At 36.9% G+C, this 25,676-nt stretch overlaps 1 protein-coding gene across 3 annotated transcripts in view; it reads left to right on the plus strand.

Moving 5' to 3' along the window:
- The first annotated feature begins 2,434 nt into the window (after nucleotides 1-2,434).
- Nucleotides 2,435-25,676, plus strand: part of LOC114158719 (potassium channel subfamily K member 2) — a 31,945-nt gene continuing 8,703 nt past the window's right edge. Inside the window, exons 1-6 of one of the 3 annotated variants that reach the window (XM_028040497.1) lie at nucleotides 2,435-2,839; nucleotides 5,362-5,675; nucleotides 13,648-13,765; nucleotides 18,981-19,141; nucleotides 20,985-21,195; nucleotides 24,758-24,900. In XM_028040497.1, coding sequence (XP_027896298.1) covers nucleotides 5,487-5,675; nucleotides 13,648-13,765; nucleotides 18,981-19,141; nucleotides 20,985-21,195; nucleotides 24,758-24,900 — 822 coding nt within the window. In that variant the 5' untranslated portion in view covers nucleotides 2,435-2,839; nucleotides 5,362-5,486. Of the gene's footprint in view, nucleotides 2,840-5,351; nucleotides 5,676-13,647; nucleotides 13,766-18,980; nucleotides 19,142-20,984; nucleotides 21,196-24,757; nucleotides 24,901-25,676 lie in introns of those variants that run through there. The other 2 variants (XM_028040496.1, XM_028040495.1) reach the window with 2 other exon arrangements.

A 25,676-nucleotide genomic window follows, 5' to 3' on the forward strand; every position in this document is an offset into this window, starting at 1 on the left:
ACTCCACAGAAAGCTAAAAAGATAAAGAGAGAGAGAATTTATGTATTTTCTGTGTGACTTCACATCTGAAGTCGACACTGGGATTGAAAGAGGTGAAGCAAGACCAGAGAAAATTTCAAGCAAAATGTCTGTGAGAAAGAAGACATTTATACAGCTGAAGACTTAATCTACCAGAGGAAACAAATTAGGAGGTGGCTGTAAAAATCAATACTGGAGCAGGATGGATTTCATGGTATGGGGCTTGGACTTGTCTGTGGGCAGCCAGAGGAATAGAATTGGGTGATATTTACTGAAATACTAAACTCCTTCAGTGTGAAATAAATACGACAACATCAGGAGCAAATCTTCCCCTCTGAATACTTTATAAAAACCATTTGGCTGAGCGTATGGTTCATATTGGGTGAAAAACGACTGTTTACTTGAGCTCTACAACAGCCTGAAGAGATATAATTTGACATCACAAAAAAACACACACATTTGAATTAAACACAACAGCAAATTCAACGAAGAGAATTTATGTTGTGTTGCTATAAATCATTTCTATCCAACTGCAAGAAACGATAGCTTAAAACATTGCTAGATTTAAAGAAAGAATACTGAACCCCAGGAGACCTGCAGTTAGAATTACAATCCTCTATAATAATAATAATAATAATAATAATAATAATAATAATAATAATAATAATAATACTCTTTATCCTTTCATTATCACGAACAGAATGTTCACACGTATTGCATACAAACCTGTAAATAGTTTTGCATGAACTTAAAAAGTCTAAGGCATATAAACTGACTAAAATGGAAAATAAACATGAAAGTCACAATATACTTCAGAAGATTTTGCTTGATAATTAAATGTATCTTATTAAAGCAGAGAAACTCAGCTCTGGAGTCCTACCATTCAATTACCACTAGTACATTATGTAAATGAGCAGTCAATATTGATCAAAACAGTGGGCTCTTCAGCACTAACACACGCTATCCTACTGTTTCTCTGCCTTATATGATCATCTTCAAGGGCAAAACAGACTTTAACCCAATTAAAATCCTTGTCAGCCCCTGTGTGTTCTCTATTTTTTCTGAGAGAACACACCTACATGCCACGAACAACTGAAAAGTCACATCATAAACAGCCCAGACTGTCTCACTAATTCGGATGGATTTAATTAATGCGTCAAACCTGTGCTTTGGAGCATGTAGTGCCGTGCCCGGGGGTCTGCTTCCTCCCACTGATAAGCTGGTTGTCGCCTGCAGGTTCAACTTCTCTCTGTGACGGGGGCAGCACCCGTTTAAATTACTGGTCCAACAAGGACATCATGGCACGCTTTCTGCTTTAAACAGCAGAAAACTGTCCTTGAGAGGGAAAAATAAAGCAACAAGGGTGGGCAGACCTCAGAAGGAAAATGTCAGTCCTCTCTACAAGGTGCTTTTATGTAAAATGATGATGCAAAATTGCCAGCTGTTTCATTCTGCAGTCTGTATTGTGGCCGGTGTCAGTGTACAGTGTGATGTTCGCTATTTTAGTTTTACTCCAGATGCACCTTCTAAAACACAGGTGTCAAACTCCAGTCCTGGAGGGCCACTGCCCTGCAACTTTTAGATGTGCCTCTGCTGCACCACACCTGAATAAAATAATTAGGTCATTAGCAAGGCTCTGGAAAACTTATCGACACAAGAAGGAGGTAATTAAGCCATTTCATTCCAGCGTTTTGTAGCTGTGGCACATCTAAAAACTGCAGGATAGCGGCCCTTGAGGACTGGAGTTTGACACCCCTGTTCTAAAAGGTTTTGGTTGTGTTAGATTAATCCACAGAAGAACATTTTGAAAAGTCTTAAGAAATGTCACAATTTTTGGGGGCAAATTAGAGACAGACCCCAGACTGTTCCTCAGTGTTGAATCATGAACTTAAAGCTTTACTGAACCCACAACACCATGCTGTGGGTGTGTGTAAAGGGGTGGTGGAGTGTATTTTTCAGGCACCCCACACACAAACACATATTATATATATATATATGACTTAAAATTTGACACCTTGAAGTTTGACCTCTGTCTCTTTAAGAAGCAGCCGCTCTCCAATTTGTTTTCCTTCAGTATACAATTAAAATGAAGCCATGTATAATTTCCTTCTACTTCACAATTATATTTTTCATTATTATTATTTATTGATTTTTTTTTTTTATTTTGCTTAAAATCACAACAACCGAGTGAAGTTTTCAATGAGACACAATGTAAGAAAACTTAAGGGGCATGAATACTTTTGCAAACCACCTCAAACTTTCAAGAAAACAATCATGATCATTCGTTGCGCTCTGAATGGTGAGCTTTAGAAATTTTCCATAAGACGTTACAGCGCTAGAAACCTCAGAGGTCTCTCTCTCTCTTTTTTTTTTCTCTCTCTCCTGATCTCTCTCTCTATTCCTCTCTCTCTCTCACTTTCTTTCCCAGCGTACTGCAGCGCATCCGTCGTGGTCTTACTCTTAACAAAGTGTTTGCTCTCACTCCAACAACAAACCGCGCTTCCCCCCAAACACCTGGATGTTCACCGTGGATAGGAGCCTCTCCCCCCACCCCCCAGCTCCCTTTACGCTCAGTCTTAGCTCGCGTTTGTGCCAACAGACGTGATTCCCTGGATGTATTTTCTCCGGAGATTGTGAAGCAGGGAGCAGTTCAGCACTCCGAAGCCATGTGGACAGCGGACACGTCCTCTGGAGCGAACACTGGAGGCAAAGGCAGACTTTAGGCAGAGAGCGGTGCTGCGCTTTCCTGGAAAATAACGCCTTCTAGGAAACCGACAGAGACGAGATGGTAGAGAAGTAAGTAGCCTACGTTGACATCAAGGTGATTATAAATTGTCTGCGTGAATTATGAATGTTAAAAGATAATTTATGTCACTTTTGTGTCTTTTATTCCTGTTTTCTGAGATGCGTTTTATGCTTCTTATTGTCAAGCATTGTTCCATAAAAATATGTTTTTTTTAAAGCATCTGAATCGTGACAACAGTGCTTACCTCAGTCATATAACTTATAAAATAAGAATGCTTGCGAAAGCTTAGGAGGTATGAAGTGAGTACTACTCTGTAGAAGCAGTTTCCTTTAAAAAAAAAAAGGCCAGCACGACCTCTTGGGGGGTGTTGTGTAATCACCTAAGGGTAGCAAACGTTTGAGAAACATCATTGTGACAAACATTGTTAAATATTTAATGATTTAAATTTATTTTTTTGTTGTAGCTCATGCTCCAAGCACAGAAATACTAAAAAAAATGTAGCCATGCAGAGAAAGTGCTGTATGTGCAACATTAATATATAATAGCCTAGTGTCAGGCAGGCTGAGTTTATTCCACAAAGATTAGAGTCTCTGTGTTTGATTTTTATACAAGGAAACAAAAACATGTAGATGTGAGGCTGCTGATTGCTACAGATCACTGGGAGCTGAACAAGAGGTGCAGATCCAGTAATTCTAATGGTACAACCATGAAAATGGACACCTCATAAATTGCTCATTAAAGAGAAACAGTCAGCTATCTGTAGAAATCTCATGTTTCGTTTGGGGTTTCACAAAGTCTGCCCACTAAAAACTTCTAAGAATTGCCTAAAAACCAACAACAATATGGCACCAGTACAGCTCTGGTGAAACAATGCAAAAACACAGCACACACACTGGACAAGACAAGGAAGCAATTGTCACTTGTCACCTTCTGACTCTTCTGCATTGAGATTATATTTTGGACACAGTAACTGAAGTGAACTATGGTCAAGTGGGGACAGAAATATAATATTGTATGTCAGGAGGATAGATATGTTAAACAATGTTGTACTACTCCAAAGATTTGAGTCAGAGGAACCAGGTCGATGCTTACTAAACGTTCTCCTATATGGAGCCTTGGGGAACTCCATATAAGAGCTTTGTTTGACCTGATTTAAAAATGACCAAAAAGCAGCCCCAGTTTGCCAAATAAGACCTGGAACTGTTTAGCACAGTACAATCCCAGGTACAGGGATGCTGATCAAGAAGAATTGGAAAGGAGCTAAATGAAGGGCAAACCTGGAAAAATACATTTTAGAGGCTGGCAAGGCGAATTGGCTGGAGTGAGCAAGGCTTAACAAGCAAAGTCATGTGTTAGAGAAGCACAGTCAAAGTTCAGTCCTCTTTCAAAGACTGATGTCAAACAAAACAAACTTATTCCAAGCTTCAACCAAACCTGCAGCAACAAAAGCAAAAAAGAAAAAAAACATGGCTGTAAAGTAAAAGGCTAATGGAAGCTGTGTTAATTTAGAGATTTTTATTTGTAAAATATTTCAAAACCAATTGTCGTTTTGCTTCTACTTCACAGTCACGTGCTGCACATAATATCCCAAAAAACATGTGTTATAAATATAAATGTTGTAGAATTCATTTCATAGCCTGCATGTGCTAGTCCTTTGAACTACTGCCATGAGTCTTTGTATGTTAAAGTCTTGATTCAAATGTAAAAAATATGTCAAACTGGATCATTGAGACAGAAGCTTGAATAATAATCAACAACTAATGGGGACTGACGATTTCGCCTGGATGCACTGGTGAAAGCTTTAATTATGTATTTATTAGTAAGACATTGAGACATGTGCAGCTTGAGTGAGTAATAAAATAATTAGTGTATTGCTGTGTAAGGCTGAGAGTTAATGCAGTTCATGTTGGTTAAAGAAAGGTATTTTTTTCATAAAAAACAGCAGAAGTTTTATTCTACACATTAAAATAAAAATATTTACTTCACAGAAAAATTGTTTTTCCCCTAAAGAAACATAGTAAAAATGTTTGTGGGTAGAAGGTGAAAGAAATTGTAGTGAAAAATGCAGCATAGTTACTATTTTATACAACCTGTCTACAGAGCCTCATGTTTTTTGCATGGCTGTACAAGCTGGCTGTGCTGCGCATACACTTCTTAAGAAGCCATTTTTTCTGTTGGCCTGAGAAAGTTGGAGAAAAACAATGAAAATATTGCAAAAGAAGTGTAAAGTCCTTGACTAAGAGAAAATAGGAGTTACTTGAACAGCTTCAGAAGCATTAGCTCTCTGTCAAAATCTATTGAAAAAATGAAGAAATAAAAATAGTAAGAAAGAGTAAATCTAAGAAGTATAATGAAATGAAAACAGTGGAACAATCAGTCATCTTCTTACTGGTGAAGTTTTAATATTAAAATTTCAAACTATTGGCCTGCAGTGGCAATAATCCAACAAATTATTTAAGTAGCTTTTGATACAAAGTCAAATGTATTAAGTAACACCACATAATTTGTTAGCTAAGCTCTTTTTAACAGAAGCATGTATAATTTTTAGCTCTTTTAGTGTGGAACACCTCAGATAATGATCATCTCCATGCTTCCAGTGGCCGCACCTGACCTCCTTGACCCAAAGGCTGCCGTCCACAACTCCCAGCCTCGCCTGTCCTTCTCCACAAAACCAGTGGTGCTGAACACTCCCGAGGATGAGTGCGACACCCGGACCACAGTCATGAGGTGGAAAACTGTGTCGGCCATTTTCTTCCTGGTGGTGCTGTACCTCATCATCGGGGCAACAGTGTTCCAGGCTCTGGAGCAGCCTCACGAAAGCTACCAGAAATCGGTCATTCTGAAAGAGAAACTGGAGTTCTTGGCCTTGCACAGCTGCATAAATTCAACGGAGCTGGAGGATCTTGTCAAGGCAGGTGTAATATTTTCTTTTCTGCTGACTTATAGTGACTGACAAAATGAGCTTTCTTTTGAAATGTGCATTGCTCTCAAATGCATCACAGGTTTATCCCCATGTTTTGTGTTTTCCATGGCAAACTGTTGCGGAAAAGGTGAATGGTTTATTGAAACACTGGCTATATGAAGTTTTATCAGAGCACATGCAGTATATATTTTGTTTTGCCACAAAAACAACAATTACCACAGCTGGAGGTCAGTAGTGGAATGAATCACCTAGTAGACTAAAATAAACCTCAAAGAAGGTTGTTTGGTTGTTTCTCACTGTCTGAATGTGGTTTGTTCCTATTTACAGAATTTTGCTTATTTTAGATACTTTGTGGAATAACATATGATAAATGTTTAAACTTCATGCAGTTTGTTGTGGTAATTTAAATAGCTGTTGGGCACGATGCATGTGAATCTAATCAATCAGATTCTGCTGTTAATATTTTTTTACAATTGATATAAATTTTAGTCAATGACTGAATCAGTAAAGCAGCTGAGCACGATTTGCAATGTGATCAAGTGCCGCAATTTCTGCTTTAATTTTGTGGAAGCTAAAATGTTGTGGCTTTGCTAATAAGATGTGGTTTGTGAAGACTTACAAATTTATGTGCAGATGCAATCAGAATGTCTTAGTGCAAGTAAACACGTGCCTCAACTCACCAATCTGAATGCTGGATGTATAGTCAAAGTAAAAAACATCGAAACCTTCTGGATTAAAAACATGAAGTTTGAAGTTCAGTCCTGTTGGCAGGTGCCCACCTTGGTTAGGGAAAACACTGCATAGACTCCTTCATAGCGAAATGTGTTAAAGCCAATAGCAGTCAGCTAACTTACATAGTGAGCATTTTGACAGCTACGCCCTGTCAAGATGCATAGATGTACAATGGCAAGGTGACAAAACAATTTCTCAACTATAGTGATATGTTTGCTGTCCAGAGTTTTAAAATCATTTACAAAACTGATTTTTTAGACTTTTTGAATCTCTTTAGAGTTTAGTCTGAGATGTTTTGCTTCACCTAGTAGCTATCTGGGTGAACTCATAATCTGCTATGTTGCTCCTTCATCAGAAGAACTGCAACATTTGAGCGTAGGAACTGAACTTCTTTCATTTTCTGTCTCAAAATAGTTTTACAGGCATTGAATTGCAAAATATAATTTGTAGATTAAAATGCAGTTTGTGTTCAAATCAACTGAACAGGTGTACCTAACAAAGTCGCCAGTGAGTTTAGGCCACAAGGTCACAGAAATCAAGAATCGAGTGCAAGTTCTTTGAATCACTGTGATTACATTTAGTTTTTTTAATCCATAAAAAATATCTTTTAACAATCAAAGCTTGGAAATTACTGTTTTCTGCCTTAGATCTGCTTGATAAAAGAAGATGCCACTGTAATCTACTCTCTTACTTTAAAGAGATGTTCAAACATGAAATGCTGTATATTTGTTTCAGTGATGCTTTCAGTTTGAATGCATCATCTCAAATACCAAGTTTATTTACCTTTTATCTAAAGAAAATGTAAATATGAGCCAATTTGAAGCACTAACTCCAATAACATAGTATTAACACTATATGCTGTAAAGATCAGGTGCAAAAACTGACTTTGAATAAAATCATAATTTTATTCAAACCTTTATCATAATGAAGATTTTTTCCCCCTTACCAGTAATCCTGTGATGATTGTTAAACACACTCAACCAAGATTGCTTGAGAATAATGCAACTGACCTCTGCTGACACTGTATTACTCAATACATGAATATTTACTACGCTGAGCAAATTTAGTTAAATTATCCTGTTTTTAATTAAGAGGACTTGATGAAAAGTCGTAATTTTATAGGTTATTTTTTCTCAAAAGATTCAATTTTGTCCTTGAAAGTGGGTTTTTATGTTTTACATTTTTCAAGATTTCTACATAATTTAGACTGAAAACAATAGATAAAAAGATATCCTCGTTAAAAAAATGAGAAAATTCACAATAAATGGTAGTTTTGTTGTTGTTGTTGAAACAAAGAGTGTTTTCTTAGGCTCCACTAAGTGGCAGTTTCAGTTTCTATCGATGTTAAAACAGTTTTATTTAACGGTTATGGTGACAATCAGGTGTGTTTAGAAGCAGGAAGTTAAATATTGTTTAAAAGGATGAGGACAGGTATCGAAGCAGGAGTAAATGAGATTTCTAAGTTCATGCAAAGATTTCATGAGGCTGGAAAAGGTTAGACTTTCTCTTCTAAAGAGTTTGGATTCCATTAACATACAGAGTAAAGGTTAATGTTTATGAATTCTCCACATTGAACAACAGTAATGTGTACGGCAGGGCTTCAGGGAGACAAATACTGCATTATACAAAGAACATTGCTGCATCTACAGATGATCTGGTAAACAGTCAACATAAGACACAGGATTGGTTTTCCATTTTTGGAGAGACACTAAAATCTACTGAAAGCTATAGCAATAAAACAGAAAAAAACAATATTAGACTCATCCAATACTGTACATACAGTACATTGTAGCTCACACTAATGTTTTAGTTTGTCATGAAATAAACTCTTCTAAAACAAGTTGAATGTTAGTAATTGGCATCATGTTTCTATTTGTACATTTAGGCAATCTGGTCTCATCCGCTTCATATCTGTTTGTCTCTTTGCTGTTGTCTGTGCTTTTTTCTTAAAATGTCTGGATTCCGAAGAAAAGCTGCTCCATGTTTTTTCATCTGTTTTCATATGAAAAACAAAAAAAATCACGTTGTACCTGAAAAGCAGCACGTTAACGTCATTTAATTGCAGTCACCATAAAAAGATCTGCAACGTTTATGCTGAGCTTTATGAAAGTCTACATCGAGCTTTGTTGGGATCCTGCAAATCTTTCACTGACATGAATTTTGGTCATTGTCTGTGCTGGGATTCTGACAGTGTCGTACAATTATCTATGAAATTGTCAAATTGAGAAGGAATTTGACCTAAATTCAGACTGGAGCAGGCAGGTGAGATGCAAAATAAAACTTCTAGCACAGAAAAACTTCAGTATTTCAGAATTGAAAACAAAACTAAAGGAGACACGATGAGTGCTTTTGTCACAGAGTGCTATGCTTTGCTGAAGAATTCTGTTCATTAATTTTAATTTGTGAAACAGTGAATGCTTATATCTTGGCAAGAGGAGTAATAAGGAACCATGCACATAAAATTAAATGTGTTTTTATTTAGTTGTTATGAGCCGATTGTACTGAGGATGTCAAACCTGGAGTAGTTTCCTGGAGTTCTGCTGAAAAAAGATTGTTAAAGCCTCTATGATTGGTGCTCAGGCTTTTGCTTCCATTTCCTATTTTTTCCTCTTTAGTGACCTTATTAATTATCAATCAATGATTACAATTCAAGGACAGGACTTCTCCTAAATTGTGTTATAATTCTACTTTACATTTGAACTACAACTTGAAATTCTATGTGTGCACAACCTCCAAATGTGTGAAGACGTCCTAACAATAAGAACAATCTGACGGGGAATAATGAAAACCGCAAAGCATACCAAATATGATAACTGATTAGCAGCACTGAGAGGGATTCAAGTACATGAAGCAACAGGATAAACAATCAGAATCCTACAAGGATACAGAAACAAGAGAATCAAACCACTAGTTGAATAAAACATCAGACAAACACAAATCAAACTCAAAGCCTCTCATGTCTCAGAACCAAGAGAACACTAGAAATGGCAGAATGTTTCTATATATAAAGTGTAGTTCTTTTTTACTTTTCAACTCTGATCTCAAGATCTGGAATTATTTTGTGTTATTTTGAATTCTACACCATACATTCTTTGACAGTACAACTGGACATTGGCCTTCAATTACCAAAAACCTTTCACTTTTGAAGTTCAAAGCAAAGCGAAATACATACATTTGATCAAAAACATATCTATCCTTTGAGATCAGGTATTTGGACTTTTGTTTTTGTTCATTAGCTGAATTCTGTTCTTAATAGTCTCCCTGTTTAACACAGCTGTTCCCCATGAAAAAAAATAATCGTTTTCAAATTTGGTTTAATCTAGCCTTTATTATTTTCCAAATTGACTTCAGGTTATCAGGTCTAATTGTGTTGTTTTAAATTTGTATTTTTGATTGCTTACTAAATCCCATATGAAAACATTGTCGTGTAATACAGCTAGCATATTCTAGGACAGACCACCTCTGTTAATTATGGTTCAAAGTCAGTACTTTCTTCTGTTGGAAGCATGTTTTCTTTTGATACTCTCAGACTAATTGTAAGACAGCTTTCCACTTTCAACCAAAGATTACTCTGATCCTTTTGTTGCTACACAAGAATGTTACAGCATTCGTCAGCTCTGCCTATCATCTATTAGTGAGCAGGTCAGTGACTGAGTTAAGCAACCTTTCGAGCAACTACTTTTCCTCTGATGATTTATTGATGCACAGTTTCAACCCAGGTGCCATTTATTCACTCTTTACTTTGCACAAACACACAACTTTTTTCTAAAGCTAGTCAGCAGACGATGAAGGAGAAGTGTGCTCTCAAAGGGAGTAATTAAAAAAGGTAAGCTATATCAAAAAAGGCTTTGACGATTCAGATTCTCTCAACTGTTTGGTTTAGCTCGCCGACAGCCTGCATGATGTCCACATAATTTTGCCTTATTATGGGTAGCTTTGTGTGCAAATGGCAGAGCAGGGAAGAAATGATAAGCTCACTTGGGTGGAAAACAAAAGGGAATGACTGAGCCTTGCCTCGCCGAAGGATTTCTTTGGAGGAACAATGGATGTGAGGTTTTATCTTTTAACCTCATTTACATTTGTTTTTAGGCTTCTGAGAACATTCATGGCACAAAATTTCCATTCTCTTAATCAGAAAAATGATACATGGACATAACAAAATAAGCATAGATGGTTGATTTTTTTGCATTCATAGACTAAAACGACTTGTATCATGATGGCTCTCAGTTTCTTTCTGGTCTGTTCAGATTTATCAAACTTAGAGTTTAAAATTTAAAGTGATGCCTGAGGCCATGGTTCCTAAACATACTAATGTTCCCCAAAGGTTTCAATTCCTACCTCAAGTGGAGAAATACCTCAAGTATAATTGTTTTATTCTGGAGCTCTGGGGGAAGCTTGGAGTAGAGCTATAGCTTCTCTACATTAGGGGAGTCAACAATGAAGGCTGTTCTGTGCAAAGCTACAACTCACTATTGGAAGCATAAATATGCATAAAACACATAAAGTATCTCTAGGTAGAGGAGTATATTGGTTTTTCACTTGAACTAGTTACATTGGTCCCATCTCAGATAAGGGAAAAACAGGTAACGGAAGAAAAGTCACTCATTGATGAATAATATATAAACTGCACCGTAAACCCTGATCTGCAACTTCTTCAGGTACACCAGTTCAATTGCAGGTCAATGCAAAAATCAAATCAGGCAGTCATTTAGCAGAAATCATAGGAACTTAGAGGTCTAAATGCGATGAAGAGGATTTCGCAAAACATTAAAGAAAGCACCAGAATGAGGGAGATAGGGGATTTAAGATACTATCAATGTGGCGTGACTGTTGGTGCCACACCGCTAAACTGCTGAAATTTTCTTGCACAACTTTTCTTTAATTTACAGAGAATAATCTGTAAATACAAAAAACAAAAACATGTTGAATCTTGAAGCGTATGGGCTACTGCAGCAGAAAACCACACTGGATTCCACTCCAGCACTCAGCTATGTTTAGAAAACTCAGGCAACAGTTTACAGTTTCAGTAACATATTTGGAAAATGTCAGGTGAGTTTCTGTCTAATAGCATTCAGCATTCAGATCCCTAAAGTATAGAGCGTTGTTGCTGACTGTGTCAATCCTTTTATGTGCACCTCTTCTAATGGACACTTCCAGCAAGAAAATGCACGATGACATAAAGCTTAAATCATCTGAAACTGAATTGACAATGAGTAAATTCAGCAGATCCCAATCCAACAAAGCACCTTTGAGTAATGGTGGTGTCAGAGATTTCCATCCAGATTTCCTTGCAGCTGCAAGCTTGAGGTGCAATTATGTGAACATGGAACAAAATCTCCGAGAAATCTTTCAGACATGTTCCTCTGTGCCACAAAAAAATCAAGATGTCTCTGAAGCCAAAAGGGAGTCCGACCTTTTTACTAGCAGGGTGCCAGTGTAATTTTGGTCTAGCTGTCTGTCTTCCCTCTGACTGACGTCTGAACTGTAAAAGACCTTTTTTTTATTTGCTGTCTTTTTAATTCCACTTTAATACTCTCATCTTCACTGTCTTATGCAGAGGCAGCTTCCCTGTTGTGAATGAAAGAAGGCTCCGTGTAACTAATGATGATGAATAATTATAAACACTGTACGCCCTGTGACATTTTAGTGACCCTAAATATTGTGTATGAACATCATTAATGGAACATTACTGTTCTATTCCAGGAGGTCCATTCATATTAAATTCAGTTAATGGAGATTATTCCATCTGCTGCTCCCTCCTGATTAAAGTTGCAAAGGAGATTTGATATTTTACAGGCTTTGAGTTTTTTAAAAAAAGCCTCATAGACAGGAGATAAATGTTTTAAAATGTTTTCCCACAATTATTAGCATTAGAGTCAAAGGTTTGACTGCAGCTCTCCTGATGTCTCAAAGCTTTTTGTTTTTTTCTGTCTCAGTGATTCTGTAAAGATCATAAGACCCAGCTGAGTCAACCTTTTGTCTTAAATGTGATGTACTGTACTGTTTCAACCCAAACGCAGGGTCAGTTGTAAATAACAAAAGGTGAGCTCAAGTCCATCCAGCTCTTAAAATGATTAATAGTTAGCCATGTCATTATGTTATACAGTACTGTTAAAGATAAAGATTTTTACAGATTAAAATAAGAAGCACAGAAATTCCTGTTAACATTCCTGTTATTTTTATTTAAATGGAAAGATTTGAGCTTGAAAAGTACAATAAAATCAGATCATAATATGTGTAATATTAAGTTCACATTTGAAAACATTAAAAGATTGTTGATAAGAGCTAGACTCAAAAACACTATTAAATGTTTGCATTAAATTAGGACTTAGGGTAAATATTATACGTTTAAATTCTTAACCTAAAGTAATGCACTGTTGTTGGTCAAAAGTATGTACTGGTATGTACAGTATTTATTGAGAAAACTTAACTTAACTTGAACTTTCCTCTCAAAGATCTGAGCCATGATTTAGATGTAGGAAAAATGACTTGTGAACATCTCTAATTCAAATTTCAGCGTTTTGAGGAAAATTTGAGCTTTAAAACTAAGTTAGATGAAGCAAACAGATTAGAGAAATATAAAGGAAACTGTATTTTTAAGGATTTGTCTGTGGTTTATTTAAACTGCGAGAGAGCAAGAGGGGTCAGAACTGTCGGCAGAAATGAAAACGGCTAAACTGAGTTCATCTTACCTTGTTTAGCATTCATGCATTTAGCAGCAGGGTGCAGAAAGTCACCAATTCACACAGAGTTAAGATGTTCAGTCTTTCACTCAAACACAATAGACAAAGCATGGATTTTAGAGTGAGGAAGCTCTTTGCATTTTAGTGTTCACATTGGAGACCACACGTTGACTAAAGGCTTTTTAAAAGGTAAAGTGGGTGTGAAACTTGGCTTTGGAAAACACAAAAATGTAAACAAGAATTAATTAAAACTGAGAACTTTTATTGCTTCCTTGAGTTTTACTCCCAACAGTCTTGACAGGTTCTTTGTGAATAAGATTGCAACTTAAAAAGAAAATCTTCAAAAGGTGACAGATGCTATTATCTTTTCTCCACTCTTAATTGGCTTCGTTGGATGTTTACCTCAGCTGTCATTTATTTCCCAGGAGAGCCGTCGTGCCCCACTAATTTTGTATATATCTTTTGAGTTTCTGAACTTATATTGTGTTAAACTCCCAACGAGAGCCACCATCTTAACTTTGAAACTGCTCTCCTTTTGTCTCCAGCAAGTGGTTTCGGCAGTTCGTGCTGGAGTGAATCCATCAGGAAATTTGTCCAATCAGACGAGCCTGTGGGACCTCAGTTCCTCCTTCTTCTTTGCCGGGACTGTTATCACCACGATCGGTAGGAAGAATGGTTTCTATGTAAAGAGAAAATAGCATCTGTTGTTTTCTGAGTCCCTTTTGTATATATATATATATATATATATATATACACTGCTCAAAAAAATAAAGGGAACACTTAAACAGGTGTTTAACACTTAAAGTGTTCCCTTTATTTTTTTGAGCAGTATATATATATATGTTCCCCTTTTAGAGAGTAGAAGCATGGCAGAATAACTGTGTAATTTCAAGGATCATTTTGGCATGAAATTGCACCTGCACACACAAATTATAGTCACATCAGCTCCTGTCCAAGACTGCACAATGACTGCACTCCAGCAACAGTTGCAAAAAACTAATTTCCTCTACAAGATTGCACTTTGATTTGCTCTTTCACTTCCACCCCAGACTGAATGGAGCCTATTTAACATCAGTAAGACAACGAAAACAATATATTCAACATAACTGACAGATGAATGACAGAACCGCAAGGATATCAAACTTCTCTTTCAATCTAGCCTCAGTTTGGTCATTCATTTATCCAACTGAGGAGAATTTCCACTAAGTAATTTTTGCTCTTTGCCAGGTTTAAAATGTTATCAGTTCTTGCAACAGAGCTAATATCCTGTTCATTCACAGCAACAGAAGTTAAATGCAGGACTCAAATTATAATTATAGCACATTACCCTTTATCTGAATGCCACAGGCTGAAAATCCACCATGGTTCTCATCTTTTTTTACACAATTTGTCCCCTCTTTGTGTCATCTGCAGCTGTAAGAGCTTACTAGTCAGGAAAAAAGAAGTAACGGCTCAGACAAGCACACGCCTTACAGACTCTTGCACGTACACACACACACACACACACACCCGCATTCTGACAGCTCATCTGGCTTTTCCAATTGGACCTTGACAGATCACTGTGTCTGTTCAGTGGGTTGTTGGGCTCCATTTCACATGTCCAGCACCCTGTCAAAGCTCAGTCTCTAATGAGGAAATTAAATGCACTAAAGTATAATGAACTGATTTGGCTATCAGCTTGGAATAAGAGTGTGCTTGTATTTTCACATGAATGGCCATAATGTGTAGGCAGAGCATGCTCTCGATGAGCACTGTAGCATCAAACTATACAACCCACATGCAGCCCAGACTCTCACCAGACTCATTTCCAGTTTCCCAATGTGTGTTGCACAATCGAGAAGTCATGTTTCTTTTTTTTGAAACCAGTCACAACATGATTACACACATTCACAGGCTTCTACCACATCTGCTTGGTGGGCACCTGTAGCTTATTAAATATAGGCTATGTCAGAGATCTAAGATGCACATTTTCACATAAAAAACTGAATTGCTATAAATGAATATTTTAATCTTTGCAAAGGCCACAGTGCATCAAAAGTATGCACTGGCAACCCCCATTTCACATTTTGCATTTATGTTATGGTTTAACACAAAGTAATGCATAATGTGTAAGAGAAAGTAAAATGGTCTTTCAAAACCATTTCACAAGAGTAGCATGCATATAGTCAGTCTCCTTCTGTCCCGACAGCCACAAATAAAGATGTGCGGGCTTAGTTAGGAAACGATACCCTAAGCTTTAAACATATAGTAAAATAAAAAAGAACTGTTCAATCCATTATATATAAATGAAAAGAGTACTGTACAACTGCAAAACCACAAAGACATGGCCATCACCTAAAATGCCAAGCCAGAAAAGGTCAGCTTTAATCAGAAAAGCAGCCAAAAATCTGGAGAAGCTAAAGAAATCCACAGCTCAGATGAAACAATCTGTTGACGGGACAACTATTGGCTGTGCCCTTTAGAGAAGAGTGATAAGAAGAAAGCTAATGGTAAAAGAAAATGATAAACACTAATTTTCTTTGTGCTGGTGTTTTACATAAACTGCCAATAAGATTCATTGTTTGTGCTTGTAACGTGACCAATTGTAAAGAATTTCAAGCGGTGTTAAACATTTTTGCAAGTCACTTTGTAGGCAAAGAGTAATTTCTGCACAGTTGGTTTTTTTGTTGTTTTTTTAGCTCACTGATCCAGAGAATAAAGCTCCATGGCTTCAATTCAAAGAACAGAGATCTGTTTGGCTTTCTGTTTTTGTAGAAATGTCCACATAAGGCCAAATTGCATAAATGAAGTAAGGGTGGTAGCAGAGGGCGAAAGCTTTGATTTTTCTGCAGAAACCTCCCTCCCAGGTGGTGATTTGTGTGCTTTGTCTTTGCAGCCTGTTAGTGTAAACAGCACATAATTGCTGTGCTGTCTGTGGGCAATCATAATTTTTCCTGATTGTTCCGTTGCCTTCGTGCTGTTATGTAAATAAATCAGACATAGAGGCCGTCTCTGAAGCCAGTGTGTCATTTTGTCAGAGAAATCCCGGAGATGTAATTTTTGTTTTTGTTTGTTTAGATCAGCTTGAGATTTTTGAACATCTGTTAAAATCTGGGGATCTCTTCGTCTTTGCAGATAATTCCCATTGAATTGCCCGAACTAATGAAAATCCCCTCTCTCTTTCATCCCTACTGTAAATTCAGAAAATTAAATATGAATGAGGCATTTGTTGCTGCTCCTGTGATTATCCTCCTCTCTCCTAGAGCTGAATTTGTGATTGATCTCACTGTGTCAGATCCCCTGGGATCTCTGTGTTAAATCTGTCTGACTTACAATCCATTTACTTTCCACACTGCCTGGATCAATACCAACACTCAAAGGAATCTATTATTTCTAGGTTGTAACAACAGGAATGAACAGTTTTTACATGCTTGTCTCCCTTTGATAGCAAAATAAACCTTTTGTGGATTGCAGTAATGTAATGATTTGGTTATGATAAGCCCTAAATAAGCTAAAAATCCCTTTGTGTAAAATTGTTGGGATTCCCATAAATTAAAACTAATGGGAAACAACAAAAACAAAAAAAACAGCATATCCTTCATTAAATGATTTAAATATATCATAAAATAGTTTAATTACCTATTAGTGAAGATATCAGACTTACCTTTTTTTCTCTTCATGACCTTAAACTAAAGGCCACTGGTCTTTCATGCCCATTATACAAGTATTTCCTCTTGTATATGAATCACTACATGGTGACATGATTGAATGACGGATGTCGACGTCAGTCTTTTTGCTGAAAAAATCATATTTATTATTAATGGAGCATCTATAGTAAGGTGTGAAACACACCAATGTATTCAGATGAACTAGTTTTCCTTTCATAGAAAAGGATCAAGGCAGATAAAAGTGTTGGAAAATGTAAAATTTTTCAGACAGACAAGTGCCTGAACTAGAAAAACACCAGGAAGTTGATCATTGAGCAGAATTTGCCATTGTTGAATAAAAAAGAGAAAAGTAAGGGTTAACAATATGATTTTTAAAGGCTATAATTCTATCATTAATTGAGGTGGAGATGATGGAGGATTTGACTGTGTGATGCAAAGAGATAAACTTATACTGCTTAAGTTTTTTTTTCTGGAGTCATTTTTCTGTTTAAACATTTTGTTCTTGGCAGCTCAGTTTCAGTTCACTAAATATGGGAGCTGGGGTTGTACGGTATTTTGTTTCTGTTTGTTTTTAAATTAGACTTGGCCGGGAGAGCTTTACAAAATCTCTGCATAGTGAATCTCTTACTTGGAACACTCCAACCAAATTTCACTGTTGCTTCCCTGTCCATGAATACCAGATTCTGCCTATTTACTTTGACACTAGGAATGAAAAGAAAACAATTATGAATTGATTATTTTTTATAAACAGTTTAGAATTTGTCCCCTGGAGTCCTGTCACGATAACAAATTATCCCAGAAGTTATTACGACAAAACATAATGTCTTGTTTTGAGACCATTTTCAAGTAGTATAATGGTAATGGCATAATAACGCAAGAGCACAATCTCAAAGATCGAGAAAGTTTAAATTTTAATGAACATTTAACACTGGAACTGGAAGACATTTTAAATATCCAAAATGAATAAACAAGACAACAGAAACAACAAATAAAATAAATTATGAAGTCTCTGTAAACAAAATTGTCCTTCAAAAAAAGGGCTAGTTGAGACCAAAGCACCAGACTCAAGACTGTTTTTATCTAGTTTTTGGAAGAAAGAAAGAGAAAATAGAAAAACGATAAATCATTCAAATTAAAATTGAGTTTGTTTTAATTTATCATGTGATTATTTGATTTATTTCTTATTACAACAGGCCTAGTCTCCTGTTTATCATTTCCTGGCTCCCCTGGAATTAATCACAGAATTACTGAGATATGATTGACAATTTCTCTCACATTAGGTGTCACTCCGGTCCAGCCCAAGACTAGAGAGTCATCAGAAGGCTCCCTGTAGCTTACATGTATTAATAAAAGAAAGTAAAATTTAGTTCATTAAGCAGCTGTTGAGTAATGAAACTGACAGTGCACACTGTGTGATGCCTGGAGTCAAGTTTATGCAAGGAAAACATCTCTGAAGCTCCTTTTTTAAAATGTTATTGTAAAGCTGCACTTTATAAGCAGGTTTGAAGAGGAGAAGCCATGAACAGATCTGCACTTTTGTCTCATCTGAAAGTGCTAAAAGTCAGCAGAAGGTTCACTTTCTCTTTTCATATTCCATTCGTTTTGCTTTGAAATTGCAGGTCTGAGTAATAAATTAGGGTGAGTCAGAGGCCCTTACACACCTCCATCTTCCACCACTGGAATTTCATCAAGCTGATCTTTGTCTGAATTTCTAATGTGCTTCATTCAGACTTTGTGGGTCAGCTTTCCTGTCTACCAAGTATCATTAAGCTAAAACAGTAACTAATAGAGGTTTTTATTATTATTATTATTTATTTATTTGTTTAAATCATGCGCTAGGTAACCAGCTTGTGACTGAATTGACTTAAAAATTCTACAAGACGCAAATTGAACACATGCATGTTCAGCCACTGCTCTTTCTTTCTGTGCATGTACAGCCTCTGGAGCTACAACATCCATATCTATGCAGTATTTTGTTCTCTAAAATATACAAATGCATTTACAAACTTCTTGAATTTGAGCAAATCAAATTTGTTCAGCAAGAAAACAGGTCTTGTACCAAATGAATTAATGGCAGAGTAGGAGATCTGTGCTGTTTTGCTTCCATGCAGCCAATGCTGGCAGTAGGAGGTACACAGTTGTTAGGCAGCAATAAACTGTGAAAATAACATGTTCTGACTTGAAGTGGAATTGCTTTTGTTCATTTTCTGCCTGTCTCTCCGTTTTACCAGGATTTGGGAACATCTCTCCCCACACAGAAGGAGGACGGATCTTCTGCATCCTCTATGCTCTGCTGGGCATTCCCCTGTTTGGATTCCTGTTGGCCGGTGTCGGCGACCAGTTGGGAACTATTTTTGGGAAGGGCATTGCCAAAGTCGAGAAGATGATTGTGGTGAGCAACGTTGGGCTTTTTTTTGTTTTGTTTGGATGATCAACATAACAAATGCAAGGCATTGAGGAGAGCAGTGAAAACCAAACTAGATATCGTTTGTCTGAGAGGATGAGAAGAGGATAAAAATTTGAACTGAGGCCTGATTTATTCAAGTGTATGCTATTCCCTGCTGTCCTCGCCCACTCTTCAACAAGAAACTAAACCAGCCATATGAGCAGCAGGTGGAGAGGAAACCACTTCCCAGTGAGACTCTTATAACCCTCACCATGCTTTGTACTTCATCACTCAGCTCATCACCGAAAACTACAGTGGCTTTACAGTAAATGTGTTTTCATTTAAGAACTAGGAAGCCCTTATTCTTCAACCAAACTCACATCTCAGGAAACAGCCAACTTCCCAGATTGAGCGAGATGGTCGGTAGCGTATGGGATATCTGACAAGCCGGTCAGACAGACAGACAAACAGATTGATAAATTGATCTTTGATAGACTTGCTGGCTGGGGGATCCCTACTACAAGCCTGTGGACAAATACAGCAGGAGGGCAGGACATGCCACTATTCTCGGTGCTGTGAAAGGCAACCATGTCTGATAAGAACAACCTTCTGATTGCAGATATGTCACAACCGTTTTTGTCCCTGAGCTGGTGCTTACTGTTGTGGGGAAAATAAAGACTTTCAATTAGGTGTTATCACTAGAAACTGGGGCCACAGCCAATTAATCTCAGGCACTACTCCAAAGTCATTTGACTGGAGATTGATGGCAGATTATACTCTCTCCAATTAAAGCCCAACATTTTACAGACATTTTCTGCATGTGCAGTTATTCAAAAAGACGATCTAAGCTTTCTGTTTTGGAGCAAAACCAGTGGCAGTGGCTATTTTTTTAACACCCAGATACTTGACAGCAACAGGTTAATTATGTTACTGATTCATTGCACGCTCCGTCACTCCCTCTGGAACAGGGAAGGTTGGAGGGTCATTCAGACAATAGAAACAGATGGATTACTACTGTCACTGCTGCGGGGGGGAAATGCTTTCCTGCAACTCAGCTTTATCAGTCCCCCTTGGGAAAAAAGTAATGCTTGGTTTTCAACTAATTTTAGTATAGCACATCATCTTTAAAATTTACTGTATTCCATATTTTTGCACAAGGCACCAAGAAGGGATCAAAAACTAAGATCTGAGGTCTGTATGCTTTTTACGCTTCCCCTTAGACATACTGTTCTTAGGTCTTACATAACCGGGGAGGAAAAGGGCATGATGCTGTCAGCATGAAACCAGCTGAAGGAAGTCATCTCAAGTGGAAAAGCCCAGACATATGTTTCAACTCACAGCAGCTGTGAAAGAAAAGAAAGACTCCAGATTTCATATTAAATTAGAATTTTTGCCCATCAGACTTACTGCTGAGTTCATTCAGACATCTAGTACCATGAAGGCAACTGAAATAACAAATTGAGACCATTGTTTTTTAGCAGATGACAGGTATGAGGAGACATTCTGTATCTCATCCTGATTAGGAGGATTTTTCCATCTAGCGAGGAAAGCATACCACATTAACTCTGCAGTGTTGGATTTAGGATATAGTAAAACAAAACTTTATTTCTAGAAAGACGTAAACTATGTGAATGTGAATGAGTAATGGTGTAGCAAATATAACCTATTAAGAAAAGATTCATTTTCAAATAACTTGAAACAACACAAAAAAGTTCAATGGGTGTGGCATTTTTGAAACCCTTTCCTGCTCTGGTAAAATGTTCAAACCATCAATCACTTTGTCACTCTCTCTGGGGTGTTCGATTGTGAAACTTCTCAATAGTTTCCTTCTTCTTATCCTTTTTATCAGAAGTGGAAAGTCAGCCAGACAAAGATCCGCGTCATCTCCACCCTGCTCTTCATCTTGTTCGGGTGCCTCATCTTCGTGGCCCTGCCAGCTGTCATTTTCAAACATATCGAAGGCTGGAGCACGCTCGAGTCCATCTACTTTGTCGTCATCACCCTCACCACCATTGGCTTCGGAGACTTCGTGGCCGGAGAAAAAGGTCATCTGACCGAGGGTATGTGATTTCGTTTCGCAGCATGTCTTTCATTTGTCTGACTGACACCTCTATTAAAATCAGTGTATTTATAGCAAAGCTAGACAGCTTGACTCAGTGGATGGGCTAAGTAGCAATGAATCTCCCACCAGCCAGTTTATGCGATCGTTATACTTCATCACTGACTACAAATGGCTGCTATATGTTCAGCTCTCCCATCTGTTAAATCTAAGATTCCTTCTGAATTTGTTACTCATCACCTAAATGGTCCTTCAAATTTCAATGTGATGAGTATGGACTTGTTTGGATTAAGATAGCAGAGTCATCAGATCAAACTAAAATAATAAGTGCAATAAAATTTGCTTTTATTTACAACTGTGACTCTACATCCAGGCTATGGTAAGCTCACTGTACCACATAAACAAGCAAATAGGCAAAATCCAAAGCTAAGTTATTCCAAGCCACATATGGTCCAGTTTAAAATTTGTGCTTTTGGATTACAGGAAAATTTTGTTTAGTTACATTCAGACCCCAAAATTTTTCTTTCTCCAATTACACCATTGAAAGGAAGGATAAGGTGCTGGAACAGCTGCTGGACGACGTGAAATCCTATTTCCCGTGTCACATATTGCCTCAAAAATGCTTCGGCATCACTGGCAGTCTGCTCACACTGTTCTGCATTTACAGTAATACCTCATGTGCTGAAAACTTTGTAGTACCAAAATTAATTGAAAATTCCAAAATTACATTCAAAGCAATGATGCGAGCCTCATTATAAGAACGACTACATTACGAAACACTCGTATCATCGTTCTGCAAGAGATGCACCTAGAAAATGTCTCTTAATCACAATCGCCCACATTTTAACCTGATAATCCCTGACTAGTGAAAAGTTAAAAAAATAGAAGAATTTTCCAATCAGTGAAGCACTGTACTAAGTTCTAACAGCATTTAACATGACTCTTTTCCGCTATAAGATGAAGTCAGAGGAACCATAGAAACTGTTTAAAAGGAAGTACATACCTAATGTCAATATAAGCTTAAAGCAGCTTTACTATTTTGATCCTAAATACTGCATCTATGTCAGTGCTACTTCAGTGAATAAAAGCAAAGAATGTAGGTCCAGTTGAATATTTGAAAATAAATGCTATTTACTAGATGATTATTACTAAATGATTATTTACTAGTTTCAAAATATTTTTTAAAGTTCTAATAGCATAGAACATAGTATTCTAATAGAATACAGCAGAAACATGTCCTTCAAAAATAATTGGTTTTGAATCCTGTTAGTGTTTTTAAAAGAGAGTTCAACGGGTTAAAAAAGATGAAGAGTTGGATTTTAACTAATTAAATGCCATTTCTACTTGAAACATTCAGTCTTGCTGTGTAAATCATCCATCTGAAACAGAGATAGGTTGGAGGTTTTGATAACATTTTGGAAATTTGTTTGAACTGTGATTTTTAGTTACAAGATCCTTTTCATATAAAGTCAGTACAACAACCTCACCAAAAAAGGTTTGGAGGGCCTGATTAATTGTACACTACATAGACGTTTTCTCCTGATATTAAAACCTGAAGCTGGTGACTTTAATATTTTAATGAGTTTTTAGAGATCAGAGCTCAAAAACATTTTTTCAAATGAACTGATTCAGCTCATTCTGCGTTGCAAAGTTTACAGTAAGTTGTCCTTCTGTATGTCATTAAGCCCTGTAATCAAAAGTCTGCAGCAGTTTATGTCTATTAAACTGAGCTTTTACTTTCAAATAAGACATGCTAAGATACATCATTCACAAATTCCCTATGGTTTTATAACCTCATACTTTCACCTTTTAGCATATTAACTCAGCTCTGGAATAATCAGACTTCTTCTCTGTTAATCGTTCTGTTTCTTTCTTACTTCCGTAAAATTTAAGCTTCGGGTACTGTTCAACATATAAGCACCAAGTTAAACTTTTTTTTATATATCTACCAATTCAGATATTTTGCCTCATTTGGATAGCTAGGTCTGCTTGTTTCTTGTGAGATTTTGCAAACTTAAAACATGTCAGACCTGTTTTTGGGTGCCATTGTTGCCCGTTCTCTTTCTGGGTGATAAATTGTGACTGCTGACAGGCAAATGTTATTTTTAGTTGTATTGTGACATCTTTGATGAGTTTTCAAGTACTCAGAGTGACTTGGTTGGATTACTGCTCCTCGTAAGGTTTGTCAATTAGCTAAATTTGCAAATATGTTCTCACATGGGGCCAAGTTGACAGGGATATATTTTACCCTTTGATAAATGAATTAGTCAACTAAAGAAATATTGTTAGCTGATACTAAAATGTATTAATATTTAAGATTGACAAGAAAAATACAAAACAGAAACAAATCACAGAGATTCATGGAATATCACAGAGAGTAACAGAAAGAGGTGAAAGAAACAAAGTGTGGAACTAATGGAGGGAGACCAGGAAACTTAAGTGGAAAATATGATAAACAGAAAGGAACACTAATCAAAAGAAATTAGTCCAAATGCACTGACAATAATAAATGCATAAAGGGACTAATGTAACTAAAAAACAACAAAGAAGATATGTCTATACAAACAACAAAGAAAATCTACCCAAATTATGTCCAAGATTCAAACACATCATGACAAGTATGAAGATTTAACTACATATGGTCACGCTAATGCAGTAAATGAACCTGGCAGGACTGAATGAGAGCCAAAACTGGAGAGAATAAAAGAGAGACACTAGGTGTGTCTTCATTAAAGTTTGCGCGTGCGTCGGCGTGTGTGTGTGTGTGTGTGTGCAGCAGGCAGTTAGTTCAAGTTGACCTGCTTGGCAGATAACAAGGCAGAGGCAGATGGGAAAAATCACAAACACTTAGCTGCTAGATTAAACTTCCCTGAGCTGCCCTAGTGATTATCGATTAGATTACAGCACCTGCATCAGCCTGCAGTAGTTACAGTAAACTAATTAGCTTGGGATCCTCTTAGTTAAACATGCCCTGTAATGGGCACTCACATATCACTTTAAACTTCTTTTGCTCTGTAGCTTTTATAAATATGGTATTGTTGGGATTTAAATGCAGATGCATGTACAAGTACACCTCAGAAATTTTCACACTCTTCATACATTTTTGAAGAATACACATCCTCTATTTTTGTTGCTTGTAGCTTATTCTAACAAACTGGCTGATGGTCATCATTATTAGATTCACACTGAATGGACCGATTTTTTGCAGAGTTTAAAATAAATAAAATACTTCTTTAGAAGATGTTTGAGTAATTTCACATTGTTCTCAATTTTGATCCTGAAAACACTCTAAGATATTCTTTTTTTCTGAGAATACATGTTTAGTTTTAAAAAATTAAATGTTATATGATATTTTGCTATATATGAGAGTTTTATACATGTTAGTCCACCACTCTCTTGCGATGAAGTGCTAATGAAGTTCTAATATCTGAGACTACAAGACTGACAAACCTACTCTCATTAAGTTATAAAACTAAATTGCCCAATTTATTTACCTCAAGTAATTTAAAAGACCAAACAGGGTGCTCCACTACATCCCACTTGTTGTGTTGATTGTCTTACAGGTGGTTCAGAGAATCTCGAGTACCTCGACTACTACAAGCCGGTGGTGTGGTTCTGGATCCTGGTGGGCTTGGCGTACTTTGCAGCAGTGCTCAGCATGATTGGAGACTGGTTCAGAGTCATCTCTAAGAAAACTAAAGAGGAGGTATGTGCTGTTGTGGCTCAAGTATAAGAAATATATCTGAAGATCAAAATGTTGCTTCTTGCTGAGGGCAGTGGCGGCTCAGGAGTCTTTGTACCTGATGAAGCTCTATAGAATTTCAGACAATTTACCATTTCCTGCAAATAAGTGAAAACATAAAGATTTCATTGCCGAATAAAGTCATTTTTCTCCTTACTGTGATGTGCACATCCAGGTATGCATGAGCATCCCAACAACTGTGTCGTAATATTAGCCTACCTTCCATTAGAAAGCTGTGAAGTGGTTTCTGATTTTCTAGTTTCTCCAAATAATCAGTCTGTTTTTCTAATCAAGATAAAAGTTAATGACTTGTAGCTGGCTGATTACCCAACACTGAGACTCTATAAATCCATCTGAATCACGTTTCCCTCAAACAACAAATCGATTGGCTCTAAAAACTTACTTCAGACTCATGCTGCATATGTGGAAGTTTAAACACTGATAAATAATCCGAGATAAAGTCAGACTGGAGCTGCAGTAAGACGCTCTCTGCTTCATTTGACTGGGAAAAATATGGAGGACAAATATTTGGAGAGCAGTTACTGATTTAGAGCAGTCTGTGGACATCATGAGATGCTTCCTATCTTGGTCTGACTAGTGATCTGCCTGCTTGTACTGTCGATAATGTCCAAGGCATCATTAATCAAATTGTTGGGTTTTGAAGAATTAATGTTTGGAAAATGTATATTATTTTTCATTAACGCACACCTTATGTTTCCATAGTTACAAATGATGTCAGT

The sequence above is a fragment of the Xiphophorus couchianus genome, chromosome 15 (assembly GCF_001444195.1).
Source record: "Xiphophorus couchianus chromosome 15, X_couchianus-1.0, whole genome shotgun sequence".
NCBI classification, from domain to species: Eukaryota; Metazoa; Chordata; class Actinopteri; order Cyprinodontiformes; family Poeciliidae; genus Xiphophorus; species Xiphophorus couchianus.